The 24,812-nt window shown below is 36.5% G+C and overlaps 2 protein-coding genes and 1 long non-coding RNA gene across 3 annotated transcripts; 1 reads left to right on the plus strand and 2 right to left on the minus strand.

Moving 5' to 3' along the window:
• The first annotated feature begins 3,924 nt into the window (after positions 1-3,924).
• Positions 3,925-6,809, plus strand: LOC145205197 (receptor-type tyrosine-protein phosphatase epsilon-like). The gene is made up of 12 exons (XM_080077860.1): positions 3,925-4,020; positions 4,219-4,350; positions 4,525-4,664; positions 4,728-4,863; positions 4,917-5,017; positions 5,215-5,303; positions 5,375-5,448; positions 5,547-5,672; positions 5,744-5,860; positions 6,005-6,150; positions 6,280-6,415; positions 6,481-6,809. Exons 1-12 carry the CDS (start codon positions 3,931-3,933, stop codon positions 6,553-6,555), a joined length of 1,362 nt encoding a protein of 453 aa, XP_079933986.1. The 5' UTR covers positions 3,925-3,930; the 3' UTR covers positions 6,556-6,809.
• Positions 6,810-6,989: 180 nt separating this feature from the next.
• Positions 6,990-14,345, minus strand: LOC145205206 (receptor-type tyrosine-protein phosphatase alpha-like). The gene is made up of 17 exons (XM_080077871.1): positions 14,286-14,345; positions 13,974-14,091; positions 13,726-13,805; positions 13,315-13,448; positions 12,892-12,988; positions 12,432-12,634; positions 11,491-11,622; positions 10,946-11,085; positions 10,747-10,882; positions 10,162-10,262; positions 9,779-9,867; positions 9,644-9,717; positions 9,380-9,505; positions 9,199-9,315; positions 8,713-8,858; positions 8,100-8,235; positions 6,990-7,889 (listed from the first exon to the last, which is right to left on the minus strand). Exons 2-17 carry the CDS (start codon positions 14,057-14,059, stop codon positions 7,815-7,817), a joined length of 1,872 nt encoding a protein of 623 aa, XP_079933997.1. The 5' UTR covers positions 14,060-14,091; positions 14,286-14,345; the 3' UTR covers positions 6,990-7,814.
• Positions 14,346-16,960: 2,615 nt separating this feature from the next.
• On the minus strand, positions 16,961-17,409 carry LOC145212547 (uncharacterized). The gene is made up of 3 exons (XR_013856730.1): positions 17,317-17,409; positions 17,133-17,239; positions 16,961-17,056 (listed from the first exon to the last, which is right to left on the minus strand). It is a non-coding gene; the product is annotated as an uncharacterized LOC145212547 (long non-coding RNA).
• Between the last annotated feature and the right edge of the window lie 7,403 nt (positions 17,410-24,812).

The following is a 24,812-nucleotide window of genomic DNA, read 5'->3' on the forward strand; positions in this document are numbered from 1 at the left end:
TGAAAATTTTACCAGATATGACGGATCGTTTCTGGCACCACGTGCTTGGTTTTGAAAACATACGAAGACAAAAGTTGTCTTATTATTTTTATTTTTAAAGCATTTGCAAATTTGCCTCCAGATATTAATATTCTAATTGGAGCTCGTTACAACACGTCATTAAATGGTTGGTATTGGAGCGACGGATCCCCGGCAAACTTTCCCGTTTCCAACGTTACAACTTGCCAGCAGGGAGCGTTGCATTATGGGATCGGATGGGAGCAGTCAAGCATGAACTGCAGTGGTGAACCGGCTTACTACGCTTGCCAAGCAAAATGTGAGTAATTATAAAACAAAATTATTTAGGTCAGGTAAACCATAGAAAGAACTCAAATATATGTCCAACTTTTTGATTCGTTTTTTACTTAATGATCCAAACAGCATAATTGTGTGCAAATTAGGAATATGATTCTTATATATTTTGCGATTCCTTGACTTGTTTTTCAATGAAGCAGTGCATGACTTTGTTGTGACGCTTTTCTAAATATTACAGCATTGTGTAATTCCTGTGTAGTCATATGCATTCAACTTTTTGATCCACATTTAGTCAGGGCTGGTGTAAAGAAATCCAAATGCAATGCTTCAACTGTGGTCGTCAGTTGGACTGGACTTGATCAGTTCATCAAGAACAATAATCTCAGTGCAAAGGTATTGATTCATCACATTAGGTTTTTTTAACATGTTTGTGTGTGTGTAATCGTATTTTTACAAATGTTGTATTCAGGTTGAAATTTATGTTCCGGAAATAAACAAGAGAATCTTAGCACCGTATGTAGATCAAAACACAACCATCGGAAACCTAAGCTTCGAAACAAAGTATAGCATCACTGTAAGTAGTGTAAAATAATCGCTGAACAAATCAAATCGAATTAACTACAATAAACGACAGACAATCCGTTGTAATTAACATTTGAACTGAATTTATGCACTAATCAAACATTTTAATTACCGAATGATGAAAACCTAAATAAAACATGCCAAAAACGGTTTGCTTCATCTCAACTTTATTAATTTTGTACTGGAGCTCTTTATAAATAACAACTTTAACGAACTTAACATTCACATATCACCACAATGCTTATGGGACGCATAAACGCCACCGTCTCAACGTCCAAACCAGCAACAACGTATGGAAATCCCCCATCGAGTTGCTATCCACCACGTAAGCGAACGTCATATGTTTGGTAAACTTCATGTGTCTCAACTAATCTACGACTTTCTTAGTAAACGCGACTGCAGAGACATGTCCATGCAACACTTCAACTGTGCTTGTCAGATGGACTGGACTTGATCAATTCATCATCAACAACGATCTGATGGCACAGGTTTGAAACAAAGTTTGTTTTTTGTTGAATCGATATCAAATCTCAATCACATGCAGGTTGTGGTTCAAGCCCATGGTTCACAACAAACAATCTCTGTTTATTATTCTGACAATTCGACAATAATAGAAGATCTCATTCATTCTTCTTGGTATAAAATTCAGGTAATGAACCTCTTTCGTTTGAGCGTTTTCAAAATACACTCTCTGTTTTACCAAACATAAGAACATAACATCAAGCAACCAAGACACGAAACATATATTTTTAATATATCGCAGGTCACAGTGATTGTCACTGGTTCAATCAACACAAACATCACATCCAATCTGACAGTAATAACTCCGGGTGATCCCCCACCAAGCTGTTTTCCTGGAGATAACACGGCAGATTATTCAAAAAGTGTTGCAATGATTGCTGGTCTGGTGATCGGGCTGTTGCTTTTGGTACTTGTTATTGTTGTGCCGGTGGTCATGTTTGTGCGTCGAAGACACAGGTTTGATTTCAAACTTCGATTTATATTGTAGCTTATTGTAGAAGTTCCGAGAAACTGTAAACTAAAATCCAGACGTGACTGAATTGTATTTCTAAATTTAATTCTGTTTGCCTCAAACCGAAATTATTTTTAACAGTGCGAGTTGTGAGGCTTACATTGAAAATAATCTAACGTTATCTGGAATCTAACTTATCTATCTTAATATACATTCAAACTTTAACCCGAAGTTATGTTTTACGTATTTACAGATACAGCAAAGATCAACCTTCACAGGAAGAAGTTTCAAATCGTCAAACTGTTGAATCACATCAAGGTGCCTTTGTTAAACGCGACTTGCGCCTGCATTTAAGATTGCTAATGTTTAACGAAGAGCTTGAAAATAGGGCACAAAATACAATAAGCTTATTTAAAAAACTTAAATTTAAGTTCGGACTTTTTTTCAGATAGAATATAGCTCAAAATAAACTTAATTGGCCCACCTAAATTAAACTAAATGACTGATATGTCTGGGCAAATTCTCATTCTAGCAACTAAAACTTTTTATTTTCACACCTTGTTTGAAGTTCCGAAAAGTTGTAAGCGAACAATATTAAACTTGCATTGGCCGTAGAAACTAGTATACATAACTGACAAGTCCAAAACGTGTAACTCAGTGTAAGTACGTATAAATTTAGACAGGAGATCAAAGCGGAAACATTTTTGGTACTTAGTTTGCTTTTACGGAAAACTTATTCTCTTATTATCGAAAACGGATTTTTGTCAACACGTATTCTCGTTTTACTTGGTTGGTAAAGATAATAAGCTATTTGTAGCGTACTTAAAAATATTTATAATCAGTCTATTCAAAAACTTTCTTTCAGTTGCAGACGGTGTGTATCAAAACGTAGCGCATAAAGGCAGATCAAACAAAAACTTGTTCGAGCTGTTCAAGAAAAATGCTGAGTCCGGATTTCTATTGGCCAGCGAATTCGAGGTCTGGCATTTGGGTTGTAACTCCTAATCAGCACACTGGAATGTCTTCCCTATGCAATTCCGACGTAGTTTCGGTTTGGTAACCGTTATCTCTAATTACACTTCAAGAAAATCCTAATGCGCACAAAAATCATAATTTAACAACTTGAAAAATCATCAATTCACCAACAAAAAAACAACTAGAATGGACTTTGGAACTTACATTCTAATCACATACATGAATTGAGTTAGTTACTATTGATAATTCAAATTCACACATGCTGCAAGCACAGCCTAACCCAGGGGTCCGCAAATAGTGAGTCGTGACCCAAATTTGGGTCTGGGTTGCGAAATATTTTATATTTCTCATGAATATAAGCATCGCATCTACAATATTATTAAACTTCAGCGTTTTTAACCTCCTTATTACAACTGCATTGTTACATATCAGTAAGTAGTTGTTTCATATAGTCTATGTAGCAATGCCATTAGTTAAGCAGACATGTGCAAGCAGTCACTTCTTTTCTGCACTATTTTACTTTTAAGCAAATCAATTTCAGGAAATTCAAAACAAAAGCAAAAACAACCAGAGAACAAGGGACGTGTCACAGTTGCCGCAAAATGCTGTGAAAAACCGCTACAAGAACATTTTCCCTTGTAAGTATTGAGACACAAAATGTAAAGTAGTTAGAATGTGTATGGCAGAAACAATGTTGCAATGTTTGTCTTTTGCAAGCTCGCAGTAAACCAAGAATACAAATAAACTTTATTACAAAAGACAAACTGATGCTGTTTGCTTGACACTTATAGAGAGGAGTAGTCAAACAAAGTCCTGTTTTCATAAAACTGATAAATGCTTTCATTAGCACTGCCTTAAAAACAATACAGACGAAGAGCTTGTGCATAAAGAGCACATTGTGATAAGAATGTTTTTGCAATTGGTGATTTAATTATGCAAACAGTTGTACGTGTAATTGGCTTTCTGCATTAATTACTTGTGTTTGTTCAACAGACGATCATGCTCGAGTGGTTTTGCAAGGAAGTGGTGGAAACGATTACATCAACGCCGCTTATATACCGGGTTACGATAACGAGAGGAAGTTTATCGCCACTCAGGGTCCGAAGATGGAGACAATCAACGATTTCTGGTTGGTGGTTTGGCAAGAAAACTCCAACATCATCGTAATGCTCACTGGTTTGGTGGAAAACGGAAAGGTAAGTTTTGGTAATTAACAGCATGGTGGTGTGAAATTTACTGCAAATGCTTAGGTTTGATCTTGAATATTATGTAATACGTTGATATCATTTGGCTCAGTGAACCTGCATTGTAAAACTTGTATTTTGTTTGCTTGTAAATTATATGAGTCACTAGTCCAGTTGCGTTTAACGTTATTCATCCTTATTTTCCTGCAGGCTAAATGTGAACAATACTGGCCTAATGTTGAAACCGAAATCAACTTGTCCTCATATCTGAAAGTTCGAACGCAGTTAGAAATTACCATAGGTGGAATCGTCCAACGACAGTTTGTTATATCTACGACCACTGTAAGTATCTCGTTTGTATCATGTAGTTTGGTTTTGAGTTTGTTTCCATTGCGGCGATATTATGATTCTAAGCATTGGTTGCTTGTATATGGCCTGATGAGCCTGATACAGTTGATTGTAGATACACTAGTATGTGGCCTGATAAGCGTTATGCAGTTGATTGTACATACACAGGAGCAACGAACCATAACACAGTTGCAGTTTACAACTTGGCCCGATCATGGGATTCCATTAACTACAACCAACATGATCCACCTACGTAACATGGTCGATGATTTGCAAAGCACAAATGCTCCAATCATTGTGCACTGCAGGTAAAGACTTGACAAACCCTGTGTTATTGTGATCAATCAGATGAAGCATATGTTTGTATGTAGTGCTGGAGTGGGACGCACTGGTACTTATATAGCGATGGATACACTGTTTCATGAACTTGACGAGAGAGGAACAGTTAATGTGCCTCAAATTGTTCTAAAAATGAGAGAGTGCCGAAAAGACATGATTCAAAATGCTGTAAGTTTAAATCCAAATTCATTAAAATTTTGAAATAAAGGTCGCGTTTACAGAATCAATACAAGTACGTCTACAAACTTCTGATGGAGCGTGAGAATTTGAAGAAAACAGACAAAGATGTGACTGAACTTCAATCTATGACTTCAAGTGAAATGTAAACAATTATACTATTAGCAACCTATAAGCAAGTGTTGGCTATCAGTTTGACATAATAGCTAGAAAATATGCAAAGAAACCTTTGGGCTTTAGTACTTGTACGAATGTGCTGACTGCATTTTATAGTACATCTGATATCTGCTTTTTTGTAACGGACAGTTGATTTCCCAATGCAAAAGTTTTATTGTTTTTTAGCAACAAAATTCAGGAGAAAGAATTTAATGTATTGTCATCTTGGAGATTTGGCGAGGAATGGCAGGAAAATCACCCACAGCTGAGAATATGTAAATTAACGGACTATGCTTCGCTTTTTGTTGTTTAGTATACAAATTAAATACAATCATATTGTTTTTAGACAAGAACACTTCGGTAAAAGTTTGGGACAATAGAAGTGAGATGATCCAGCAATTGGATGCTTCTTACATTCAGGTGACTTATAAAATAACATCAAAGCTTCTTACAACGATTTTGGCTTATTTCCGAAAAATCAGATCATTATTAAAAACGCAATTTCTTTGAATATACAGGAACATGGCTCTTCAGAATTCTTCATCGCAGCAAGAAATCCTGCTCCAGGAGAAGAAGAAAACTTTTGGAAGATGGTCGTGGAGAGAAGTGCTTCACTTGTCGTTGATTTGGACAACAGCATTCAAGTAAGTGTGACAATTTTAATCCATTTTCTTTTTTCAGTAACCACGCCTTCATGCAATACATCTGTTATCAGATTCCGACCAATGCAGCTTTACAATACGAAGCTATTTCGGTTTCCGTATGCGATGTAAATGAAAGCAACCTGTACAATCTGATTACCGTCGACCTCCGGTCTGCAACTAAGGCATTCGTAAGTTAAACTTTTACTTTAACTGTTAACTTTCAAATCACATTTCTTTTTAGGCCATCGTACAAAGTGAGTATGATGGCGTTTGGCTGTATAAAAAGTCACTAAAAACAGTGCTGATTAAAACGTAGCTTAACTTGTGTATAGGCTGCCCAGCAATTGATGCTTGTGCAAGTCAAGGGATGGAGTGACGTGGAACGACCGCCCAAAGAAATTGATTTTATCAAAATTATCGAGAAAATGCAACTAATAAGGGCAAAACAAAATTGCCAGTGTGTGTTGGTTGCTTGCAGGTAAACCTTGTGTCTGTATCGCACTAATTCGTGTCAGCCATGATTTTCAATAACCCTAAACACAAATCGTGTGTACACCTGAAGCCCACCTTCGCTAAATTTTCTAACACGACTTGTTCTTTATCGCAGTAATGGATCAACAAGAACTGGGACCTTCATCGCTCTGGTGAACATTCTCGAACGTTTAAAGGCTCTAAAGCGGGTGGATGTATTCCGAACTGTGAAAGACCTGAGAGATATGAGACCGAATATGGTCGACAACAAGGTGATGTTTTACGTAAGATTCAGAAATAAAGATTGCGTCTTCAAATTATGTTTATGTTTTTACAGGAACTCTACAAATACTGCTACTCTGTTGTCATGCAATATCTGTCTGATTTCGACACTTATTCAAACTTCAAGTGACATACACCCAAAAATACCTAGCATAACAAACGGGACAAAATTTATCCATTAAACAAATTGTATTACGTCAGTTCGCACAAGAAGCATCTTTGGTTATTGTTTTTATACGTACTTGTGCTTACTTGATCTGTCTGTTTGTTTGTTTGTTGTATGCGCTCAATTTATTCGTTTGTTTGTGTGAAGCACATCTGAGTGAAAATGTCGCATGAAAAGCCGCTCACCACAGATACGAATCAAAAAAAGTTTTCAATGCGTTTCTTTGCTTAAAAATCTTACAACTAACTGTCTCCTGACCCATTTCATTCACTTCAAAAACACTGAAAAACTTCCGCAAAACTGTTTCAATAGTTTAATGACGACCCTGATCAGTGCTGACTTGCATATTATTATTTATTTTATAATGAGGTATATAAACACCAAACCAAACCTCTCAATACATTGTCATCATTTTGTATTGTTAACAGTCATTTTAATATCAGAATATCTTCATACGCACATGACGAAAATAAGCATTTTGGGTACAACGAAACTTTTCAAAATAAATCCCCGAAACTGGTTACGTGGAAAATAAACAAAATAAGCTGTATTGCAAAGAAACGCGCCTTTTTGTTGTTTGGTCCACCCCAATTGAATAAGTTATCTATTTTAGAATCGGTTTTGTGCTTATATATTTGGTGACGTGCTTAAGCCAAGTCTTTAAAAAAGGTTACGTGTCATAACGATTACGTTAATATGTTCAACTGCATTAGTCCTACGTTTACGACACGATCTGTGGCATGCGAATATCAAGAAAGACACAAAAGTTTTGTACAATAATGGGATAGTAGATTCTGAATTCCAATTTTCTTCTACGCACTGATACCTTTACATTCATGGAATTCAAAATTGTTCCTTAAAGCATTTCGATATAAGTACCCAAAAAATTTAACCACGAGTGAAATCGTAGATCGACAAAATGCAACGAAGCATAAAATACAAACACATCCAGCAGAAATCACAGAAAAGAGCAAAGAACGTTAATACAGGAAAATAAAAAAAGGTTCTGAATCGTAATTACGCAAAAATGTGATTGCTCTTGAACTAAAAGCAGTCTCTAATGGTTGTTTTTAAAAGAAGCTAGAAGTTATTTGACAACCAACGATAAACGAAACACACATATGTCCTACGATTCGGTATAGCGCCTTCAATAGCCCTGGCGTACTGTGACGACAAAAAGTATTTTTCAAAATAGTTTACAGTGGACAATAAATGCGTATAAGTCACTTGAAGTTAGAATAAGTGTCGAAATCGGAAAGATATTGCATGACGACCGAGTAGCAGTATCTGTAGAGTTCCTGTAACAACATAAAGACATTATTTGAAGACTCACTATCTGGACAGTGCTTTTCAGCCCCCAATCGCTAAGTATTCACCAGTTCTCTTGTTATTAGTGTAACTCCCCATCAGGTCACTTACGCCCAATTTGATAATTACTCCTTTAATACTTTTTTTTTGTAATGATTAAAACTATTGCGGAACCACAAACAGGATTTGAAAAACGTTACCTTGTTGTCGACCATATTCGGTCTCATATCTCTCAGGTCTTTCACAGTTCGGAATGCATCCACCCGCTTTTGGACCTTCAAACGTTCGAGAATGCTGACCAGAGCGATGAAGGTCCCAGTTCTGGTTGATCCATTGCTGTAAACACATCAATATTATGGAATCAGGTATTTTGCGTTCAGACCAGAAAAACGGCTTTAGGCATTTGTTTTCCCCCAGATGATATTAAGTTAAAGGTTCGCACCCAGTAGTTTAAATGGGTTTTAAATGTGTAGGAACTCGTAGTTATATGTCAAAACATGTTGATATTGTTTGAAATCAAACTAAATTAGGGTAGTTCAACAGGACTTGGTTTCTCAGCTCAGATTTGAGTTTAATTTCGTTTAAAAATTTGCCCGAAAAACAATTACTGTTGACAACAGTAAAGCGTAAGCTCCTAATTAGCTGCTGTCGCGGTTTTAAATCCCAAATTTATTGAGTTTGGACTTTTCTTCCACTCGCCTTTTCATATAAACGTCCGTATGAGACCGGCATAACTCGGCATTTCGCCTCTAATTAGTTGTTGTGCGTTTCCTAAAACAAATATTTAGACGTGGTATCCAAGTAAAACATTACCTGCATCCTACCAACACACACTTGCAATTCAGTTTGGTCTTTAGTCGTTGCATTTCCTCGATAATTTTGATGAGATCCATTTCTTTCGGGGGTTGTTCCACGTCACTCCATCCCTTGACTTGCAAAAGTATCACTTGCTGGGCAGCCTGACACAAAACAAGGGTTTTATTCAACTTTGTGAGAACAACTATAGTTTTGTTGAAAACAAGGAAAGCTTTAGTGTGGTTTGACTTTGTCATTTCTTTACTTGCAAGATAAGGAATAATTCACCACGAAAAAGTGTAAGATATTTTTTTGCTGCCAAACGGTAAAGAATTGAATCGAAATTCTTGTTTGAAACTTAGGCCATTACAGTACACATGTATCCATAATTAATATTGTTATACATAATGCAAACTCTCCTTGCCAACCTGTAATAACCCTTCCAAAATACTCTCCATACAAAAAAGTATTACAATCTTTGCTGTTCGGAAGTTATTAACTTACAAAGGCGTTGGTTGTTGACCAAACGTTAACAGTTATCAGATTGTGAAAGTTGCTTTCATTCACATCACGTACAGAAACCGAAATGTCTTCATATTGTATGGCTGTATTGATTAGAATCTAAAAAAGATGTATGATATATAGTAAAGGCCTATTATAGAAAGATATAAACTGTCAAATTTACTTGAATGCTGCTGTCCAAATCAACGACAAGTGAAACTCCTCGTTCAACGATCATCTTCCAGAAGTTTTCTTTTTCTCCTGGACCAGGATTTCTTGCTGCGACAAGGCAGTCTGAAGAGCCATGTTCCTGTAAAGAGAAACCTTTGCATTTGATTGACCACACTCCAAAATGCATTCGATTGATCCTGATTGGTTTTAGTGGAATGGTAATTAAATGCATTTAAAGCATTCTGACTCCAATAAATCACATCTCGAAAGTTATTACCTGGATATATGAAGCATCTAACTGCTGTATGCTTTTATTCTTATTGTTGTTGACTTTGACTGATGTGTTCTTGTCTAAAAACAAATATTGTGTGTGATAGGATAAAATATTAAATATTTTTAGTGAATTATTTACATGTTCTCAGCTGTGGGTGATTTTCCTGCCATTCTTCGCCAAATCTCCACGATGACAGCGTGTTGAATTCTTTGTCTTGCATTTTCTTACTAGAACAGAAACCTTTACTGTTTCATCTTATCAATTACTACTAAAACATTATGTGTACAATATGCCTAAGCAATCGTATGTCACATTCGCTAATAAATAGCAAAGGTTCAATAATAAAACTGTTACTTATCAACCGGTTTGATCAACTGCTTAAATATCGTAATACCTAATTTACTACTAAACTGTTTGGGTGCAAGTCATTTTTAAACGATACAAGATAATACAACTACTAAAAGGGTAACAGCCCTGTATCCAAGCTAACAAAATAAAACATTTGGCAGCTAATTAGTCACATTTCACTTGAAGTCATCGACTGGAGTTCTGTCACATCTTTATCTGTTTCCTCCAAACTTTCACGCTCCATAAGCAGTTTGTAGACGTACATGTATTGTTTCTGTAGAAAATATACACTATTGAAACTGATTTAGGCGATACTAAAATTTTTTTTTTTTTTTTTTTAAATAAAAATTTTTGAAAAAAAAAACCAGCACATTAGCTAAACCAAAATGTTGTAATGAAACGGCAGAAGAACAATCGTAATCAAATTTAGTCAAAATTATGGTCAAGTAAACACAAATGTTAGTAATGCTTAAGATTCATATTCAGGTTTACAACGCCTCTAGACCAGTGCATGCGCAAATGGTTCACGTTTATTGACGGCGAGAATTATCATGGGGTCCCATACTTACGTAACTGATTTCAATGTCAAGTTGTGTATTGAAGATAAAAATACACAGCAATAACATAACTATAGTCATATCGATTAATAACATCAGGCCAACTAAAGTCTAATGTAAGTAAAGCTTACCGTTCAAAGTTAGGTTTTTTGAAAGTATATGATTAATTTATCAAGTACAATTGGGTGATGATCAGCTTACCACATTTTGAATCATGTCTTTTCGATTCTCTCTCATTCTTAACACGGTTCGCGGCACATCTACTGTTCCTTTGTCGTCAAGTTCATGAAACAAAGTGTCCATTGCAATGTAAGTACCTGTGCGTCCCACTCCAGCACTGCATACAAACATATGCTTCATTTGAGTGATCAAATAAACATGTGGTTGATTAAGTCTTTACCTGCAGTGCACGATGATTGGAGCATTAGTGTTTTGCAAATTATCGACCATGTTACGTAGGTGGATCATGTTGGATGTAGTTACTGGAATCCCATGATCGGGCCAAGTTGTAAACTGCAGCTGTGTTACCGTTCGTTGCTCCTGTAAAACATACCCGCATAACTTATAATAACCTTTTTGTAGGGGTTGATAAGATTATGGGCAATCAATCGAACTTGAATCAAATTATATCTAGCATCAAACAGTTCATGTTATTTTAATTATATGAAGCGGTTTTGGTCAGAACTTAAAAGGTTATCCAATCTCGAGCTAGTGGATTGCAAAGACATTCTATTGATAGACGCTTTGTATTTGCTGCAGCTCGTTTGCAGTCATTTCCAGCCTTTTTCTCTACGCCAAACCCTGATGGAAAGATCAGTTTCAGTTCAATTAATCAACAGGCAAGCCTCGTTGTATTCTAAGCTTTTGTGTTCAAGGAACCAAAGCGGTTTTGAAAACTTGTCAGACTGTTCGGAACAGATTTGATATTTTGTTCTTTGTACTTACCCTGTTTGTGAATAAAACCAACTGTCGTTGAAGAATGCCACCGATGGTTATTTCAAGTTGTGTTCGAACTGTAAGCACTGGCGACAATTCCCTTTCAGATTCAACGTCAGGCCAGTATTGCTCGCACTTTGACTGGTCGAAAAACAAGGTTCGCAACATTAGTGCAAACTGTACAATAATTTACGCTTGCTTGCTTCCCTTAAAATGGGTTAAACCAGGGGTGCACAACCTTTTCGCTAAGACGGCCGCATCGCAGATATTTTTCCAACGACCGCCAATTAACCTAACTGCTTGTTTTTGTTTTTATAATGATTATGTGAATATAGGGTTTGTCCGACATACATAAACCATCTAATGGAGTAAAAGCCCGGATGATTTGAAACTTGATCCACAGAGTAAGCTAAACAGTCTTACGAGCAGTCTGAGCTATATTTATGACGTTATAATCTGTATTGTGACGCAAGAGGGGACTGTATACTTGCATTGTTTGCACACAATAGGCGTGTGTAAGTGTGATGCACAGAGTTACTAGGCTGGTAATTTTCTTTACAGTCTTACAAAATCTATTTAAAGCTGTTTGAAAATCAACATATTTAGCAAAGGAGTTTTATTTTCGTCACAGCCACCAGTGCATATATTTTAATAAACATGTTCACGGCCGCACAAAATCGTCTATTCGGCGGCAGGTTGTGCACTCATGAGTTAAACATATGTCATGTGGCACGATATGGTCGTTGTAGTACCCAATCATGACATCTTATAAGTTACGTATAACTCGAAACCCAAGTATGGCTACGCATTATGCTGATAACAACTTGGTCATTAATCACACCACAGTGGATTACTCACTAAACACTTCCTTGTTTTAACCACAGTGCCCTGGCGAATGAAGGTTTATTTTCATAAATGTTTATTAGTGAAAAAGGCAAGCAATAACCAACCTTTCCGTTTTCCCTCAAGCCAGTGAGCATTACGATGATGTTGGAGTTTTCCTGCCAAACCATCAACCAGAAATCGTTGATTGTCTCCTCCTTCGGACCCTGAGTGGCGATGAACTTCCTCTCGTTATCGTAACCCGGTATATAAGCGGCGTTGATGTAATCGTTTCCACCGCTTCCTTGCAAAACCACTCGAGCATGATCGTCTATTTAACAAACAAATCAAGAAGCTAATAGCTGATCACGTTTCCACGAGATAAACTGATCTGTAATCTGTTTGTTAGTTTTTCGTCAAGAAGGCGCCTGGTTGATTTTTTTTAACAACGATAAATAGTTGGTAGCATTTGGTAGCAACAAAACAGATTTGCTGATTAGTGTTTTATGTCATTGCTTTTCTGCTTAGGTGACTTAAAAAATACCTTTTCGCGCAAGAATCTAAGGTATTTATACGTTTTCTACTTACAAGGGAAAATGTTCTTGTACCGGTTTCTCACAGCGTTTTGCGGCAACTGTGACACGTCCCTTGTTCTCTGGTTGTTTTTGCTTTGGTTTTCGAGTTTCTGAAACAGCAAAATATCCAAATATGAAATAGTTTAAAACTCCGATTTTCCAGCATTATTCTGATGTGACAATAAGGAAAAGTCGCTCGTGATCATTTTCTCTGTTAAAGCTGATTCAAGTGACATTACAGTGAAAACAATTCATCTGTAAATTATGTTATTTCTGGTGCAATATGATAACGCCTGATTAGATGAATTTTCCCCTCGATTTATCATTCTACTGATTGTGACGTTTCCTGGTTTCGATTGTGACGTATAGTCTGTGAATGAACCTTCCGGGTTTCGCTACGTGTATTCGATTAACAAATCTTACACCAGTAACTAACCTTAAACTCGTCGGAAAAAAGAGATCCTGACTCCACGTTTTTCTTGTACAAGTCAAACAATTTGGTGGCTCTGCAGTTGGACGCCGCGGTTTCAGGAAATGGGTTTTCGTAGACTTGGTTTTGAACTTGAGGCCCTAACAATTCAAAAATGAACAAGTTTTCATCAAATTGTGCTAAAATTATGAAAATAGGTGAAGTAACACAAACAAAAACACTAAACATTGTGTCAGAGTTCATCCAACAAACATCTTTGAACGCAAATGAAGATGCTAGTTGTGGAATGTATTTCGTACACTTAAAATACTCAACATTTAGTGTTGACTCATAAGTCTAGTACGATTTTTGGCAGTTCAGATGAGAAATGTGTAAAGTATGCCTTTCTGATGTATGTGTCAGTAAAGACAAAAAAACATAAGACTTTGACAGCAACTGAAAATCCAAGGCTTAAAGATTGATGAACTCCCTCATGACTAGGTTGATCCGTTCCAAGCCTATAAAGCACAAAAGAACTTCAATTTCACTTCTATTGTGCACTCTTAAATTACCCTCTTGACTGGCATGACTAAGCGCAGGTTTTTTCATGCATGCTATTTTGACAAGGTTTCAATATTTCGACCCCAAAACGAACTATTATTGACAATATCCATCACAACAAATACCTGTTTTTTCGTCTTAAAAACATGACCACCACCACAACAATGACAAGTACCAGAAACAACAGCCCGATCACCAGACCAGCAATCATTCCAACACTCGTTGAAGTCGCATTTAGATTTGCTAAACAAAACAGTTTGTTACACAAGGAGCACTGCTTTGGAGCACTTGCGTAACCGTATGTAATCAAAGTCGTAAAAACCTGTTTTAAAAATCGATCGGTGCTTACGTCAGCATATTGTTAGCACTCAAACCAAATGTCACGAAGCCTTCACAACTTCACGACATATGAGTGAACTTACGATACATGCCTTTACCTTTGGGATAACAGTTTGGAGGTAGATTCCCCGGAGTTTTTACTTTTTGATTGGATGTGATGTTTGTGTTGATTGAACCAGTGACAATCACTGCAACCTGGAATAAATAACAACGACAGTTCACACATTTTTATATGCAAGCTGTTGTATTTCTTTGTACTGTTTGCTTGAAGAGTAAAATAAAATGAGAAACAAATAAATGAAACAAGCATTTATAGCTTGGATAATTGCCAATCTACATAGCACAGACAAATAGTAATCACCACAGGCAAAAGAGTAATGAATGCGGTTCAATTACCAAATCACGTGACTGTGGAATGCGTGTCCGCGATTCACTTCCTTAAGGAAAATACACGAAGCGGAACCATAACACAAACCATACAAAAACCGGCAACGTCGAACTATATTAATTAACAAAAGTTTGCATCTTGTAAAGAGTAAAACGTTTCTCACTTGTAAATTATAAACGGTAGAATGCGCCAAACTTCCTAGTGTTGTCGAATGGTCTGAATACGGAACGTGGAATTTCTTGTTTAATTTCGTGAAATGGACTTCCACCTGTTAGAAACAACAAGGATTTCGTTGTTACTGCATTTTGCCTAGCGAACTTTTTCTAACTAGCGCAAACTGATTAAATCGAAGCGTAATATTCATTATGTTGGGAAATTCAAACGAAAAATGATGTATTGAAACTAATTCCTTTACCTTTGCATTTAAATTGTGTTTGTTGATGAACTGATCCAATCCAGTCCAACTGACAACAACTGATGAGGCATTGCATTCAAAGGTCGTGGTATTGGTGACAACTGTTGTGCATAACGAAAAAGAAACAATAACACTTTTAAACCAAATGTGTGAATAAGTGTTTTTTACTTGTTGTTTTACGTTTTTTTATTTGTAATTTAATGTAGGTTAAACCTTATTTTATTTCTACTGGTGCAAATGTGACAATATATACGTCAGCAAATTTCAGTTATTGGGCAAGTTCTGTTGCTCATTACACATTACACAAGAACTAATTGTTATTTTACCTGCAGGAAAGCAGTTTGGAGGGGGATTTCCCGGAGTTGTTACTGTCAGATTGGATGTGATGTTTGTGTTGATTGAACCAGTGACAATTACTATGACCTGGAATAAATAACAAGACAAATTTGTTTGTTTAGAAAATATTGAAGCAAAAAGGGTGGGTTTGTTTAGAACAGTGCTTGGTGATACTTAATACGAACATTAAAAAACCTGCATCGTTATTAATTGGAGTTTACAATTGCCGGAAGAAAGCTAAGCGTCGCAGTATCATAATGTGGCGTACTGAAAGGGTTTCGATATGCGTGTAGTTATTTAATTACAATTAAAACGACAAACGAGTTAAGCGGATACACCACTTGCATTACTGCTTAGAATGTAATGAGATAGACTTCATATAGCCATTAGTAAAAAAATTAAGGCGAGCTAAAAGTCTTACTCATGTCTCGTATTAGCATGGAACACACTTACGTGTATAATATTGACTGTAGAAGGCGTTAAACGTCGTACAGTTGCCGATTTGTCTGAATACTGACCGTAGATTTTCTCATTCAATACTGGTGTGAAAATCTCAACCTGAGCACATTTAACTCATTTAAAGAAATTATTTTTTACGAACTTTTACCACTATATTGCGGATAATAAAGGTTTGTAACCAGGCAAACAATCGTAAACGAGTAAAATGTTTGTTGAGACTCAAAAAATTGATCTGTTAACAGTAACACCTTTACCTTTGCAATTAATCCGTTTTTGTTAATAAACTGGTCAAGTCCAGTCCAACTGACAACAACTGTTGAGGCATTGCATTCAAAAGTCGTTGCGTTGGTAACAACTGTTGAAGCATAACGAAAATGTTATGCTCCCAAAAAATCACCAAAAATAGCTGCTAAGATTTCTCTTAGCTAAAAAAACGTCAGTGACGTATGGAAAAGAATAACCATCAGCACAAAATCAAAAGCAACTTGGCCCAGGATTGTGTTTGGAAACAATAACACTTTTGAAATTAAATGTGTGAAGAAGTGTTTTTTACTTGTTGTTTTACGTTTTTTTGGAATTCAATTTAGGTTAAACCTTACTTTATTTCTACTGGTGTAAATGTGACAATATATATGACAGCAAATTTCAGTTATTGGGCAAGTTCTGTTGCTACTTACGCATTACACAAGAACCAATTGTTAATTTACCTGCAGGAAAGCAGCTTTGAGGGGGGTTACCGGGAGTTTTTACTGTCAGATTGGATGTGATGTTTGTGTTGATTGAACCAGTGACAATCACTGTAACCTGCAATAAATAACAAGACGAATTTGTTTTGTTTAGAAAATATTGAAGCAGAAAGGGTGGGTTTGTTTGAAACAGTGCTTGATGATACCTAATACGAACATTGAAAAACCTGCATTTTTTGGAGTTTACAATTGCCGGAAGAAAGCTATGCGTCGCAGTATCATAATGTGGCGTACTGAAAGGGTTTCGATATACGTGTAGTTATCTAATTACAATTAAAACGACAAACGAGTTAAGTGGATACACCACTTGCATTACTGCTTAGAATGTAACAGGATGGATTCGATATAGCCATTAGTATAAAAAAATTAAGGTGAGCAAAAAGTCTTACTCATGTCTCTGTAAGCACGACACTCACTTACGTGTATAATATTGACTGTAGAAGGCGCTAAACTTCGTACAATTGCCGATTTGTCTGAATACTGACGGTAGATTTTCTCCTTCAATACTGGTGTGAAAATCTCAACCTGAGCACATTTTACTCTAGGAATGAAATTATTTTTTCTCGAACTTTTACCCATATATTGCGGATAATAAAGGTACCTTCACCTCTGCAATTAATCCGTTTTTGTCAATAAACTGGTCGAGTCCGGTCCAACTGACAACAACCGTTGAGGCGTTGCATTCAAAAGTCGTTGCGTTGGTAACAACTGTTGATGCATAGTCACAAAATTTAAAAAAGAATGTCAAATTATGCCTTTAACCCACACAAAGATTCTTTTATTACCTGGAGGATAGCAACTCGATGGTGGGTTAGGGAATGTTCTGAATTTACGCGTGAAGGAAACGTTAGAGCTAACGCAACCAGAGAGAATTGCTGTCACCTGGGATTTAAATGTTGTTTAAATAATTCTGCACAATTTCCGCGTATTACGTTGTTGAGCTACTTCGTGTTGTTACTGTTTTAGGTTATGTCGACGGTTACCGTTAACCTGTAATGTAAAAAAGAAATGTTCGCAATTTTTGACATAAATACCTTTAATTGATATTTTGTTTCAAAACTTAAGTTTCCAAGTGTAGTCGATCCATCTAAATACGGTGATGTATGTCTTTCGTTCAGTACCGAAACATGGATTTCGACCTACGTACAACACATTTCTCAATCTATAAAAATTTAACCTGCTTTGGATAAATGTTACCACTGGACTGAGATTATGTTTGTTGATAAATTGATCGAGTCCAGTCCACCTGACCACCACAGTTGAAGCGTTGCATCTAACTCTCTTTACTTTAGCTTTGACTAAAAGTGAAATAACAAGTTTAATTAAAATGCAGCAGCAGATTTGCACTGTATGTTTAATTTGTTTTTATTGCTTTGCAGCAACAGAAATATTCATCCACTATCTCTGTCAATTTTTCTACAGCATTTACTTGGACAAACACTGCCCTGGACTCTAAGTCGCGTGCTGTGATGTTCGATACTATAGTTCTATAGTTGGCTATTTTGTTATTTGGCAACAATTGCTGGCTAGACAAACGACGAATTCGGAACGCGTATTGAATCATAACCAAGGGATGGAGAAGTAATATGGACATGACTGTAAACCGCCATCGCATAGCTTTGAGGCCTGATTTCACAGTATGTGTCTGCAACTTTTGTATCTATAATATTACCTAGCTATAAAAAGTTAGTTGCTGGACTTAACCCGGTGCCAAACGGTGCCACGAATCTCATAAGGTTAAGATTAGGGTGAAAAAATGTCGTAATGATTAAAAGACATATCATAAAGCAGCGGGTGACTGACGTATGATTAAATGTCGTATACGGGTGATGAAATTTCGAGTGTGATAAAACGTCACTCAACCGTGCTAAATAAACCGAAAAAGTCCTGTTTAAGGTATTGTATATTTTTGCCCTTCATGTATGCCTTTTCTACGTGTTGTTCTTTTTAGCTGTACTTATTGTAGGACATGTATGGATCTGTCAAACAAACTTTCGAATTTCAACCGGCTTTTCAATACCAATTCGGCATCGGGCTTACACTTTCCAGGTAATGGTCAAATTTCAGACACACTTACAGCCATAAATGTAGACAAACTGTGGAGAAAACAACTTCACAAACCGCAACTAACAATTGAATGTATACGATATTTAATTTTTGTTTCCTATTTTTAACTTGCGCTAAACTCCAGCCAACCAACTCGCGATATCACTCACGTTTTACTTGATAAGCGTAGTAGGCCTTTCTTTTGCACTTTATGCTTGATTGTATATGTATTGTTTATTTTAAGATGAATTGTTTTGTTTTTACTCACGATTACTTTACTCACGTTTCACTTGGCAAGCGTAGTAAGCCACTTCCCCATTGTAGTTCATGCTTGACTGCTCCCATCCGATCCCATAATGCAACGCTCCCTGCTGGCAAGTTGTAACGTTGGAAACGCGAAAGTTTGCCCGAGATCCGTCCGTCCAGTACCAACCATGTAGCGACGTGTTATAACGAGCTCCAATAAGAATCCTAATGTCTAGAACAACATTTGCGAGTGTTATTTATAAATAGAAATAACACGATCAAAACATATTTTCTTTGTATGTTTTCAAACCAAACGCTCACTTGGTACCAGAAACGATCCCTCATATTTGGTAAACGTTTCATACGTTTTATGGACACTGCGTAACTTGCTAGAAATTGGATATGTATATCGCCCATAGGTGAATATTTCTTTTTGGCGCCCCAAGGTGTTAATTTTTGAAAACAAGGAATACCGGAATCTCCATCCTGAAAAGAATACAGATTTCGTTGTAGGTCAAACCTATGTAGATGGTTTTTGTTTGACTGCAGTAATAAAGATGAAAGAAAGAACGTATTAGTCAAAACGGGATAAATAGCAAGATAGTATCACAATAGTATTTTTATTGGGAAGCTACACGGAAATTGATGAATAAGTTTGTTTTTGGTTGTTGCAGGGGACTTTAGACATCGTAGTGTGCTTGTGGCCTTGGGTAATGTTTTAAGTATATTTAGGCATCATTGGTATATTTAATTCGAAATTTTCGACATTTTAGTACAAACATTTTGTTGTGGAACGTTAACAGTTACTAATCTGAGTAAAACGCAAACCTTGGACACTACAGTTTTTTCCAATGGTTACATTCCACCTCTCCGTGTCTCTGCCATTCGAATATTTGCAGAAGTAAATGTTTTCACCATAAGTTCCAGGATTGCTATCAGAGAATAATCTGTTTAACTAGTTTGCATCAATTTGTTTGTATTTAAAATTGTCACCTTTTGTACAAGTCGAAATACCACAGATGTCCAAGAGATTTCGTACTACTCCAACCGACTTCAGCGGGATTCTTTGAGTATTTATATCGCCTAGGATCGGTGGTATTGTAAAAAATATAAACTCGCACTAAATCTGAAAAATGTTACGATTATTTGTTTTTTACTTTATTTTGTTTATTATGTACAATGTGTTGATTTAAAGCTAAGTTTATCCTCAACTATGGTTACAACATGGTCTGTTGTTGAACTATAAACCAGTTTTACAATACCAAGATTTTGCATTATAAAAACCTGTTGTGTGTTTGTCTGTCATGAGTTGATTGAGAGTTGTGTTGATCTGTGGGTCATCAGTCATTGCAAGATTTCCACCCAGCAAAGAACATTCCTCCTGTGCAGTGTTTGCATCCACAAGATCGTCAGATAATATCAACACACTGTCCTTCACTGCATTAACGGTTTTGTTACAACCTGATTAAGAACATTATTGTTTAAGATTTTTATTTTATAATGTCTCAGATTGCCATACTTACTGGGAGTTTGCCCCTTCGAGTAACAAACCAACAGCAAACATACAAGTATTTCAAATTTCATTTTCTCAGTCATCGTAACAATTTGGTTCAGGTTTGGCGATAGACGGAAGTTCAACATCCAAATGTGATAATCTGCGTTCCCTCTTAGATGTGCACAATTTGTTTAATCCAACCAGGTTAAAATTTACAAGTCATGAAAATCATTATACAACTTTTATGTTACAACCTTTGTTTGTTTCCTGCACACCTACAATACGTTGACGTAAAAGTCGTAATCTTTTATATTTCTTTTGTGCTTATTTCAGTGCCGAGCCAAACAGAAATATCGAGTTAATTGCCGCTGAGTTTCTTGTGCGCCTTGCTAGTGTAAGGTCTTTCTATTGCGCTCGACAAAATAAATATTTTTCCGAAACCGTTGGTTCATGTTTCAACCCGCTGCAGTAAATACTTCCCTAACGCCTGCCAGACTTGCGGGTTTCCTGATTAAATCAACTTACGATACGCCCTTTTGCTGCGCTGTAAAAATAAAACAAAAAACGGATCGGCCAATGCGATACAGGACCCGAAGATTTTAACAAATACACATTCCACTTCTCCGTTCGCCTGTTTTTCCAAGCCTCGCAAATGTAAATTCATTCCATCGTGTTTTCAGGATTCCTGCCTGATATAATTCGGTTTAATTGATAGTAACAAGTTTATAATTATCTCCTTTTCACCTTTTGAACAAGTCGAAATACCACAGATGTCCGAGAGATTTTGTACTTTTGGGGAAATTTACTTTAACCGAATTATTTCTGTATTTTCATAATCTATTATTTTCATCATCTAACTAGGCCTTATCTGTACTTAAGCTTTCTAACTAACATTAGTTCATTCACAACAGTCTAGCTAAAATGTACAACACTCTATTTGATAAATGTATAATACAATGCGCTGTACAAAACAACAAATTCCAACCGTTTTTGCGCGACGCTTGTTTGCACCATTTTATTAATCTTTTAATTCACTTAAGTTTATATGAACGGGTGTAACTAATGGGGCCTCTAATATCGCTGATGATGGCATGAGCATTTAGTATTTTTCGTCTGTTTGGGCCGTAATGTTCATGATTAGGTATACAACACATGTACGCAAATTTACTCCTGATTCCCATGCGTCAAGATGTTAACCTTACATCTGGTATGGCTACCTACTGCACATCTGCATAACTGACGGTACTGACTCATAACACATTGTTGATTAGCTTCAAGGGATTTTTCTGTATGTTGTCGAAATTAGCACAATGGCTGAATAAAAGAGCTTTGCGTGGGAAAGTATGACTCAACGCTGCCCGCCTGTATATCTCATCCTCCAATTGCTTTTGTTGCATTTCTTAACCTGCAGGAGCGGTTAACGTAAAAAAAACGAGCATGCAAAAGGCAGTTAACGTAACAATCCCGTCTACCTGGTATTTCCGCGAGGTAAGCGTAGTTATTGAATCTGACGTACTGTTTATCTGAAAATTCCTAGGCAGAAACGCATGCGATACTCGATGAATGAAGTTATAACCTGATAAAATCCAATTGCACATAACTTTTTTTAACGCTAAATTTGTAGGCTTTGCTTTGATCATATTCGTTGAAAATGAATGTGAATGTACTTATCCTTCTGTCCTTCATAGTGTTGTAGGTTACAAGAATGCCTTCCTGCTTGTATTTTTGGTTTTTGCATTTAAATTTAACAACTGAACTTGGTATGCAAGATAATTAAAACAACATCATAAAGCATCACGGCTAGAAAGTCATGCCTCGCCTGTTCTGTTCGAGTGGCAAGGTTTATACAATAAGTGAGGCATTGGTTTTGAAACAACCTATCTCTTGTTAGCAGCTGCATTAATGAGATCTTTTTGGTCGAAACACTGTGCACTGTCTGCTGCTTCAACACTTGCTAAATAAAGTAAATGTTACAATATCAATTCTTGAAAGTTGCGAAAAGTGGATCAAGCCGTCGTGCCTTATTAAAAGGAATTTTGGTTCCTTTGAAAAGAATATCGGTTGCTAATTGTGCAGTGAAGCTTGCTTCCTGTACGTAAATGGAACTATGACAGCATTGTATCAGTTTCGATTGTAAGCACAAAGCCCCGACCAGGTCGTAGCCAAACACGGAAGAAAAACACAAAAGTAGAAGTTCTTAAGTAAAAATGCCGTTTTCGACTTTACCTTGTGACCAAATCTTCCAGACAAATATATTTCAAATATATTTCAATCTACGTGTAGGAAAGTCTAACCCTCGTTTAATTGTATTTAAATACTAACAAGAAAAACATTTTTGTAGCGGTTTTTCACAGCATTTTCAGGCAACTGTGACAAGTCAATTGTGACATTTGCTGAAGGGTCTTGCAGGGGTTACTCGTTGCTAAATAAAAAGGCCTGAAATGTGATTAACGCGACACTGCTGTCAGTTCTGCGACATCATGTCAACTAAACACGGTAAGAAGGTTTCTGACAAAATTATGAAATGTATGTAACTACTAAAGATTAGGTTTAGGTGATCAAGCATCGAAACAATTTTAACAGCATTACAAATATTCCATAAACGATCACAACATTCAACGCACAGATTTTAAAGCTGTAAAACACGTGGAGCAGGAAAGCTGACCAAATGATCTGTTGATAACACATGCTAATGGATCTAAACCAGTCTCGACCACTTGCTTTTTAAACAAGAAATTTACACAACATTTCTCAAAGCTTCCTTAGCCTAACTTTCCTTTAGGGCTGCAACTATACTTCCAAGTTCCAGTTCGACTACAACAAAGCTTAATAGTTAAACAATAGAAATACAGCTCTTTACTGCCACCATACGTTAAAAGCATCGTCAAACAACACCAGAAAGTTAATCAGTTAGCAACGTACAACATTAACGCGGTTTGAGAAAACAAAAATACCTAAACTAGTTGAAACGGCTACTGCAGTTAGTAAACTTGACGCGTATATGTGAACATGTGTATAAGAATATGTCAGAATCAACCACAGAATGTTCGCTACCTAAAATAAACATGTAAAATTTAACTGCTTGTTACTTCAGTATGTTCGAAGTAACAGGCAGAAAAATCTATGTCACCAGTTTTGTTCAATGCCACAACTGGGCATGAACCGCAGAGAAAACTCAAATAATACAGTCCAGACATGGCAAATAATACAGATAGAAGACATGGCTTTAGTTGCAAAATAAAGTTATAGAGGAGATTAAGTCTGCTACATTTGGCTAATTTTCGATTCTACTGGATGAATCTACTGATGTGGCATCGTGTTCCCAGTTGATGGTATTTGATAAGTAAGCCCATTCAAACGCATTTAAAAAGGAGCTTCTTTTTTGTTCTTGTCTCGAAACAACTACGAAGGCTGTTGACTTATTTGAAAAGTTTCTTTTTTCTTTGAATCCGAAGATATTTTGTGGAAAAAATATGTGGGTGTTGCACAGACGGAGCCCCAGCTATGTTAGGAAGTAAATCAGGATTTTAAGCTCATAGATTCCATCCTGCAAATATCAAATATATGTGATATCCAAGACATGAAATGAAAAGGAGTCTGTATCATCGTTACGAAGTGAAAAACCTGACAAACCTAAACTGTAGAAAAAAGGTTTTGGCTATAATATGTTATTGTGATCCAACAAACGTTACTGAAGTAAGTAGAACACCAACCGTTCCAATTTCCTTTGTTGTCTAGGCCTTCACAATTTCTTTCAATTGTTACATTCCACTTCTCCTTTTCAATTTTCCTGTTTTTACAAGCCTCGCAGAAATATATTGGTTTCATTGTGTTTTCGGGGTAAAAATTCTGTCTACTTCAGTGGTTCTCAACCTGGGGTCCGCGCAAAGCGTTTTCGGGGGGTCCGCGACAACTTTCAAAATTTGCAGACAACGAGATTGATAAACTTGATTTAAAAAATATGTTTTAGCGTTTCAAAAAAGCATGAAACTTGTTTTTCAAAAAAGCATGAAACTTGTAAAACATTCTTCAAAGGCAAAAACCAAAATGCATTATGATATATTAACCCCATTGTGATGCATCGGAGGTAAATTGTCAGTGGCAAACTACGTCACATCACAATGCATTGGCTCTCATTTTATGGGGTCCGATGTCGCAGCCCAGACAAAGGGATTGACATTTTGATCCCGCACCAAACATGGTTGGTATTTTATGCGTCATGTATTGGTTGCTTGTTATAAAAAATGTGTGAAAATTACCAACACCTTCAGAGGGGTCCGCGATTTGCCTGCTAGTATCAAAAGAGAACCACTGGTCTAATTGAGAGTGAGAAGTTTGTAAATATCTGGTTTGAACCTTTCATACAAGTGAATTTAAACCAATTTTTCCGCTGATCCAATCGGTAATTACCAGTTTATAATTATCTGTTTTTCACCATTTATGCAAGACGAAATACCACAGATGTCCGAGAGGTTTTCTCCTTTTCCAGAAATC

The sequence above is a fragment of the Phallusia mammillata genome, chromosome 1 (assembly GCF_965637545.1).
Source record: "Phallusia mammillata chromosome 1, kaPhaMamm4.hap1.1, whole genome shotgun sequence".
NCBI lineage: Eukaryota > Metazoa > Chordata > Ascidiacea > Phlebobranchia > Ascidiidae > Phallusia > Phallusia mammillata.